We start from the raw sequence: 8,367 nt of genomic DNA on the forward strand, positions 1-8,367 counted from the left end.
GTATAGTTTGTCTTTAAACCTTTATTCGGTACACTTCATTATGTAAGGACCGGCGTTGATAATCAGAAGCTAATTGTTGATGACACACGTCACATGCGGGCGTGCCTTTTTAACACGATTAATACTTTCATATGAAAAAGGGTGTTCGTACTTTGATTTGCCAGACCACGTGCAGGCAGGCGTTTGCAGCCCTCTAGACGGTCATTTTGTTATGTTTCACCGGTGGTCAGTTGGTCATTAACGAAATGCTAATAATTCAACGTACGACAAGTGCGCCATTGTGACAGCATATCGAGTACAACCGAAGGGAAATTGATTCTTATTTAACTTTCTGCATGGTGAACTGTTTGCGTAGCACAGAGCAAAAAAAAAACCATAACAAAACGCTAATCGCAAATACGCGATCGACACGATCGATTGACGTAATGTGTTTTGTTTTTGGGCGTCAAACAAAAACCAGGAACATTATTCATTGTGATTTGCTCACAATACCTCACAAACAAATATGCAAACAATAAACGCTCTTATGCAAAAAACCGCAAAGTCCCAAAAATGGTTGAGGAAATCAATATCCGATAAGACGATGCACACGTGCATCATACCTTTAAATGGTGCTCTTATGCAATCGCATAATAAATTCCGATCGCAACATAATTCCGGCCATAGAAAAATGGTTAAATTACCATTTACAGTTTGATGTAATTAGCGCTAAATTAAATCAGCAGCAAGCATAAAGTTTGATTTTGTTTTGATTTATTTTCTATCCATCGGATTCTCTTCCCTTTCACTCGCGGCGATTGGCGTCGAGAATCTAACGGCGATCTCGACGGCGATTGTAATTGGATAATAAATAAATTGGATTCTAGGCGCACGCGAAAAACGGCAAACGTATTCTGGCCGCACTGAACGTTCTTTTGCGTGATGCTCAATGCCAAAAAGAAAAGCCCAAAACACACCCATCCGTTGGTAACACATTTTTACAACTTCGACCAAACCCCTACCACACTATCAATCAACCTAACGGCAGTGTACCGGAATCGAAGTGAAATGAAAGAACAACAGAAGCCTATATTTTGCATTCTTTGGTGCTGCGTCTGCAGCCGGAAAGGAGTAAAGAAATGATGATCGCGATGGAGGGTAGGACGGTACGATAAGCGTGATATCATTCTAAACACCCGCTAATGCAGTACAGTGCAGATGGGAATTATTTCATGATTATTTCATTAAAACTGAGGCATGCTTTTTCCATCGCTTACCGGAGGCGCAAAACGTTGCTTTGCGTTGTGTTGCGTTGCGTACTCTTCGTTTTCATTCATTAGCGATTGCGAAAATTGCCGTAAATTTGTGTCCGAAATTGTTGGGCAGGAAATGAAATTTTTTTTTTCTTACCGGGATAATGTTGATGCTGGAGCATTGAAAACGTTTTCTGTTTGGTGTGTTACTAGTGAATTATGGGGCTGATGGGGATGAATGAGTTTTCTCCAAATAATCGCACATTTTAAGCTATTAAATGGTAATAAATGTTTTGGGATAAAATCGAACCACTTTAATATGTAATATGTACGCTTTGATATTCAGTTGGGATGGTTTCATTTTTTTTTATTTTATGCTGTTATTTTAATATCTTGCGATATTAGTCATTGTTAGTAATAGGCGCACAAATTAATTCCAAGTGTCTTAAGATGTTTTATTTTGTGTAGACAATTTGTGTTAATTAATTTTAAAATTTTTAAAATTTTTTTTAAATAAAAAATTAAATTTTTAGTTCAGTTTAAATTAGTTTTATATCTCACATACTTCTTTATTACTACCAAGCGTTCAAAGCGTTTTTTGGGGATTTTATATAAACAATTTCGAAGAGCTGCATTATACTTTTTTGGGTTCATACTTTAGCATAGATATTTAAAAATTATGTATCAACTAACGTTTTATCAACTAACTCCATAATTCTTTCTATACTTCTGATTGTCATGGTTAATCCAGTAGTTCTAGTATCCATTCTTGGTTTGTTTGTAGATATTACATCCCTGTGAACGGTTTAAAAGAACCTTACGGGTTGAATTATCCGTTGACTATGTAATGATACTTATTACTATTTATTTTATGTTTTGTTGTTGTTAAGAATATTTCTTCGGTATGTTTCTATTCAAGTAGATGTGTAATAATAGGGAACGCTATGTACCATTTTTAAGTAAATCAATTTCTTTTTTTAACCCAATCTATTTGGTTAAGTGGACTACCTTTGATATGCTCAAACTACCTATTTACAGAGAAATCCTGATTTACACTAGAACTTCCAATAAAATGAATAAACAAAAGAAATAAAAGAACTGTTTCTCTCTCTCTTCTTGGGTTTAACGTCCTTACAGGTCACGCCGGCCATTTCTTTGGTTTACTAAACTTATTTTTACCACGTAGCCGGATAGTCAGTCCTTGCTGCAGGGGGACGGTTCGGATGGGATTTGAACCCCGTCCTACCGTATGGACCGGCGCCGTTTATCACGTGCACCTCCGGGCCGCCCCAAAAGAACTGTTTAACACCATTAATTAATGTGATGAAAATGAAGCGTTCATGTGAAAATAACTGGTCCGGTAGTTCTAGTTTTAGAAAGCTTTTTTTTCCTGCTACGTGTTTCGGTTTTAATAGCAACTTTGGTTCACAGCGCCTGAAAGTATGCTTCAACTATTTTTTCCTTACTTTCGGAGGTGTACAAAAAGTTTCGCCATTGCAGACCATTATGGTCCGGTGGTAGAGATAGTAGCGACGCCGGTCTTATACGACAGGGCCTAGTATCAAGTCCCATACGGACTGGACGCCCCTATGCAGGACTGACTATCCTTTAACAACAGGCTACCTCTTGAGGTTGTAGCGATAGCTAAAGAAGAAGCAGATTTTGAAGTCCCAGTCTAGCACGCTATCGAGTGAAATGATGACACAAACAGATAAAAAAAACTTAATGATAAAACATCCAACAGAAAAGTATAACCAACTGAATAAAACACCTAAAGTTATGCAATAATCTTACAAATATTACCTTCATACGTCACAATTATATTAAGAAAGTAACGTAACATTGAATCAAAAGCATAAAAAACGACAAATTGTAAAGCATCCAAAAAATTCCAATATAACAAATTTAGAACATTTTTATTCGAACAAATATTTCGCAAATACTGTACACAAAATCTCTTTTAGTAAACTTCTCATCAAATAAGTATTTGAGTGATTCGTATGTTTTTTTTTTTCCTCCCTGATAAAGCACTGCAGGAGCATTTTTGCTTTAGTTTGAAAACTTTTAGGCTTTCCACTGCAAAGGATCCTCTACTTAATCTTATGTAAAGAACGGAAAATCACCTCCCTGTTGGTTGTTTCCAAAATTAGGCAATCCTCCGAATCCCTGTCCATTGCTAGGGATAAATGGAAAGCCTCCATTCTGTTGACCATTTCCAAAGCTCGGAAAACCACCCTGTCCCTGTCCAGATTGTTGGCCGTTTCCAAAGCTCGGAAACCCGTTCTGTCCTTGACCATTGCCAAAGAATGGTAATCCAGATTGTTGTCCATTTCCGAAACCTGGGATGTTAGACGGTGGATTGAACCCAAACCGCGGGCTACCAGAGGAATTATCCGCCGGTTGCGAATAGTTGTAACCATTGTTGGTGGAATTGTTGTCTGATTCACTGCCTCTTCCACCGCGGAAATGATGATGTGCCGGAAGTGCAAACACCATCGACATCCCAACAGTGGACAGAATCGTCAATATTAACTTCATGTTTCTTATTGCAGCTTGCAGTTCACTGTTAATGATGGTGCTTACTAGCAGACATGAACTATTTATACCGCCCCGAACAAGCTTCGGGAAGTAATACAAAAATGCACCGAGCGTTCCATTTGGTTCAATATTTGATTGTTTTGCAATGGGTTGTTGTTGAAACAGCTTCCATCGCAAATGATAATTGAATGCAAAAGTCGACTGACCTTGCGACATGTTTTAGCAACAATGAAGGGACGCTGTGACTAGGCAAACTTACTATAATAAAAAATAAAAAACTATTTAAGAGATGATTTCATGGTCTAGGAAGAGAATGATTGGATCTACTGTTCAAGATACTTTGAAACATAAGAGTTTCTTACATATATATAGGAAAGAGGAGAAAAGGTAGATGACAAACAGGTGATTCGCTGGCTATAGTTATTGCAAATTTTCTGCGTAGGTGATTGCTTAGTAAATTGTAAGATAACTCGGGTCCATTATCGTGTGGATGGCAGATTGTATATTATGTATAAAATATTTCGGAGTGTTATATTTGTTTAAATAAATTCGATTTATTAAGACCATTTTACCAACCGTTTTTGAGATTCTAAATGAGGAACGAAAATCGATGTTGTTATCTAGCTTGCAAAACTTTCTCTCTAAAGTAAAATTCCGTAAGAATGTGCCTAAATGCAACTTGAAGTCCGCAGTTACGACATGTTGGAAGAGAATCTATGTTAAACATTTATCTATGTGTTAGTTTAATATGACTGATTCGTAACCTAGTTATGATTTGTTGATGTTTATGAAAAGTCGTAAATTAAGAGTTTACACTGTTTGATTGTGTGTCTTTTCGATAAGTGATTGTGATTGGTGTTGTTGTTTAGACCTGCGACCTTCGATGACTAATTTATCAGCTGTTTCATTCTGCGAAGAGAATGATAAAGTTAGAAACGAATCAGCATGCTTTTTAGTCTTTTGCCTTTAGCTAACTTTAGTTTAGTTAGTACGTAAATTTGTTAGGCCACCTTTTTGTTACCACCTTTTTCGTTAAAAGTGATGAAAAAATATAATTATACCATTCACAAATCAATTTTGTTAAGCTGATTGCATTATTTTAGGCGTTTTATGATGCTATTTGCGTTCTTTCTCGTCATCAAATAATTCATTGTAGATATTAGTGTTTGCGCCTATGCGTAGGCAACACGCGATACGTGCGTTAGGAAAGAGAGAAATTTGGATGACATTTGAATTTTGTATTAGTGCATAGATTATAAGTTGGTGAGTATAATAGAGTACCTGAAAATAAATGTAAATAAGTCTTAATGTAACTCCCGGACTGAGCAGTGATCCCGAACGAACCGAAATATTGTCCAAGTCGCGGGCTGTCGAACAATTAGCTTTACTTATTTCTTATTTTTTCTTTTCTTTTCTTTTCTTTCAATTTTAATTATTCTATTTTATCGTTTCATAACTATTTTATCTACTTAATTTTCTATCGTCATTTGTTTTTGAGGTAAGAAACAGCGACCTTTGTTTTGAAGTGTACGTCCATTAAAACATTTTCACAAATTATATAAATATCTAGAAGCACTAGTGTCTCCTTAGGGTTTCTAAGTGAAGAACAAGCTTTCAAAATCAAAATTTAATACTGTTTGAGGCCGCTTAAGCAACCTAAATTGGAAACATACCTCATGTAAACGAGAGAACAACAAATTCGCTTCATTCTTCTTTTATCTTGTGATGTTTAATCGTGTCATCCCTCTGAAATAAAATAAAGTTCCTGACATATGATTCTTCTATTGCTTCTAAATCATTTTTATTGCTTTTGCTTCACTACAAACCCATGCGTCTCAATTCGCATTAGCCAAATAAACCGCCCAGTCCGTTACCGAAGAATGGGAAACCTCCACCAATCCCCGGAAAGATGGACGAAATGTCGTTGGTAAAGTTGGTCCACGCTGATGAAATGTCAAACTGCGGGAATCCAAATCCATTCGAAGGCTGCGTCAGGTTTGGTAGAAATTGGCTAAAATCGGGCAGAGAGGATGTACCGTTGCTGTCGCCGGAGAAGTTAAAGCTCTGTCCCGTGCCATTGATATTGTAACCACCGCCACCACCGTAATGGAAGTTCGCCGGAATGGCCACAACAACAACAAGCGCCACACTAAAGGCAGACAGCAGCGATAGAATGCACCTCATGCTTATCGTTTTTCGTTGACAGTAGCTTAGAAAGAGGTCTAAATCATCTAAGCCGGTAGTCAGTTTATATAGCAAGAAAAGGGACTTAAAATAATCAAACATTCGGATAAAGATATTCCAAAGTGCGCACGTACCTGAGGGTTGTTTGTTGCAGTTATTGCAGCTGTGTCAATGTTTTGATGGATGTTTCTGGTGACGGGGAATTTATTAGAACGTTAATCAACTGGGAATTAGTGAAAGTAGCTTAAACTAAGCTCTAGATGTGTTTCGTGACGACTTTGAATGAGTTCATACTTTCATGATAAGTGTGAAGCTCCATGGAACTCGATCTAATGATTACCTCAAAGTGATCTAAACTTTAATGATAGTCAGAAAAATGGGTTATTAGTGATAATTTGCCACACTCGATTATTTGTCGTTATCATATTTAAAATGCAATTCAATATTTGTCCAAATGGATCCGTACCTTAATACGCTTATCTGTCAGCACTTCCGCATACATTACGTGGCGGCGTATTGAATTTTTATCTCACCTTAATTTTGGTTTATAAGTCGCATCCCACACAGCAACAATCATCAGTTCCTTTCTAGGAGTATTCTGACCGAAATCAACAACGATATGAAGGTTTGTGTCATATTCCTTGCCGCCGCTATCATTGCGGTAGCTTCGGCTGCTACCTCACCGGCATTACATCCGAATCCACCAGCACCTCCACGGGGCAGTGACTCTAGCAGCAGTAGTTCGTCGGAAAGCGATCAATCTGGCGACGCTTCCGGATCTGCAGAAGTTAATGCCGGCATTCAACCGATCGGTATCTTCGGACGCCTTCCCCACAGACCGTGGTGGCCCATCCCAAAGATTCCTCCATTCCGTCCACCATGGCATCCGCGTCCTCCGTTCGAAGGCAATGGTCGTCCGTGGTGGTTGAGACCACCGTTCATTCATCGACCGACCACCAGTACTGCCGCACCGGAGGGAACTTCTGTTGCCAGTCCTACAACTGCAGTTGCCTCGACCACTACGGAAGCTGCAACAACGACACAGGAAGCCACTACTACTGAGGAGGCAACGACCACGGAGGAGGCAACGACCACCGAAGAGGCAACCACCACGGAGGAGGCAACGACCACGGAGGAGGCAACGACCACGGAGGAGGCAACCACCACCGAGGAGGCAACCACCACCGAGGAGGCCACTACCACCGAGGAGGCGACGACTACCGATTCTTCTTAATACAATGATTTGAACAATACGGAATTCCTAAACCAAGCAATGCATTAAAAGCAAATTATATTCTGCAATGAAACACTTTGTTTTACATATTTATTTAAAATATGAACAGCAAATACTTCACCATATGGATCCCAATCCAATCATTAGGGTCCCACATATGTCGACTAAAAGGGTTCCTGAATGACCACAAAAGTACCTCTAATGAAGTCTAGGATTTGGAGAGATCAAGTATAAATCGTGCTTCTAATATCGAAGATTATACTTTGCATGAAACTAGCCTACAGGGATGTGACTCCAATAGGCGTGATAGTTCATCCACGAGTTTCAGTCTACTTTTATTTCGTGAGATTCAAAAAGGTCCTTCAGTAAACTGGACACTTTCAAATGATAACGTTATATCCACTGTGGTCGTCAGCAGCCGTACGAGCTTTTCAGGAAATTTATCACCATGCATTACCTTTCACAGATTAGTTGGAATTTAACGGTGGTCTCTATAACCTTTTACCTCTATAATAAAAGTAAGCTCAGACTAGTCTGCCACTTTTCACTCAATGTGCTCTTTTCAGTTGGACTGATCACGATTTCTTACAAACAGCCGATGCAGCAATCGGCATCTAGGTCGCCTAATCCCATTTCGCTCAGAAGGCAATCTACATACCACTTCTACCATTGATGACCTATCACTCTTCCATCAAGATTTATTTCACCATATTGCTCCTCACAAAGATCTTTAAAACCGATTTGTCGCGAAACATCTTGTACACTTGTAATTCTACCTCGATTGAGACTGTTACAGCTTTGGCTTTTCGTTCGACTGGACATACCGGTAATAATTAACACTCCCTTGCAGGAAAGATACATTATCAACTTGATCGACTAATAAACCGTCAAAATTAACATAAAGTCAAACCTAACATAGATAATTCAATATAATTCTATAAAATTTCTCAAATGCAACATTTGATTTTTATTACCACAGTATATTTCTAACTGACGGTTACTCCAACAAAGCAGAATTTAAAAATATTCGCTCTCGCGCGCCCTCTAGCGATGGGTATTGCAACGTTTCACTTGTTTGTCTCTGGTCGATGCACAATGCAAATGTCCATTACTCAATTTAATTAAAAAATAAATTTGTTTAAACACAAAATTTGAATAAAACTAAAATAATATTGTTTT

General features: G+C 38.4%; 4 protein-coding genes across 6 annotated transcripts in view; 2 read left to right on the plus strand and 2 right to left on the minus strand.

Moving 5' to 3' along the window:
* LOC125771689 (synaptic vesicle membrane protein VAT-1 homolog-like) overlaps positions 1 to 8,367 on the plus strand; it is a 443,804-nt gene that overhangs the window by 391,807 nt on the left and 43,630 nt on the right. The window lies entirely within an intron of this gene.
* Positions 3,122 to 3,814, minus strand: LOC125771715 (uncharacterized). Its single transcript, XM_049442652.1, has one exon. It carries the CDS (start codon positions 3,768 to 3,770, stop codon positions 3,333 to 3,335), a length of 438 nt encoding a protein of 145 aa, XP_049298609.1. The 5' UTR covers positions 3,771 to 3,814; the 3' UTR covers positions 3,122 to 3,332.
* On the minus strand, positions 5,542 to 6,006 carry LOC125771724 (uncharacterized). Its single transcript, XM_049442665.1, has one exon. The coding sequence runs from the start codon at positions 5,952 to 5,954 to the stop codon at positions 5,616 to 5,618; it is 339 nt and encodes a 112-aa protein (XP_049298622.1). The 5' UTR covers positions 5,955 to 6,006; the 3' UTR covers positions 5,542 to 5,615.
* LOC125771717 (uncharacterized) lies at positions 6,518 to 7,261 on the plus strand. Its single transcript, XM_049442654.1, has one exon. The coding sequence runs from the start codon at positions 6,574 to 6,576 to the stop codon at positions 7,186 to 7,188; it is 615 nt and encodes a 204-aa protein (XP_049298611.1). The 5' UTR covers positions 6,518 to 6,573; the 3' UTR covers positions 7,189 to 7,261.

Source organism: Anopheles funestus, chromosome 3RL (genome assembly GCF_943734845.2).
Source record: "Anopheles funestus chromosome 3RL, idAnoFuneDA-416_04, whole genome shotgun sequence".
NCBI classification, from domain to species: Eukaryota; Metazoa; Arthropoda; class Insecta; order Diptera; family Culicidae; genus Anopheles; species Anopheles funestus.

Coding starts and splice junctions, on each gene's coding strand:
- LOC125771715 (XM_049442652.1), bottom strand. CDS start 3,770: ATGAAGTTAATATTGACGATTCTGTCCACTGTTGGGATGTCGATGGTG.
- LOC125771724 (XM_049442665.1), bottom strand. CDS start 5,954: ATGAGGTGCATTCTATCGCTGCTGTCTGCCTTTAGTGTGGCGCTTGTT.
- LOC125771717 (XM_049442654.1), top strand. CDS start 6,574: ATGAAGGTTTGTGTCATATTCCTTGCCGCCGCTATCATTGCGGTAGCT.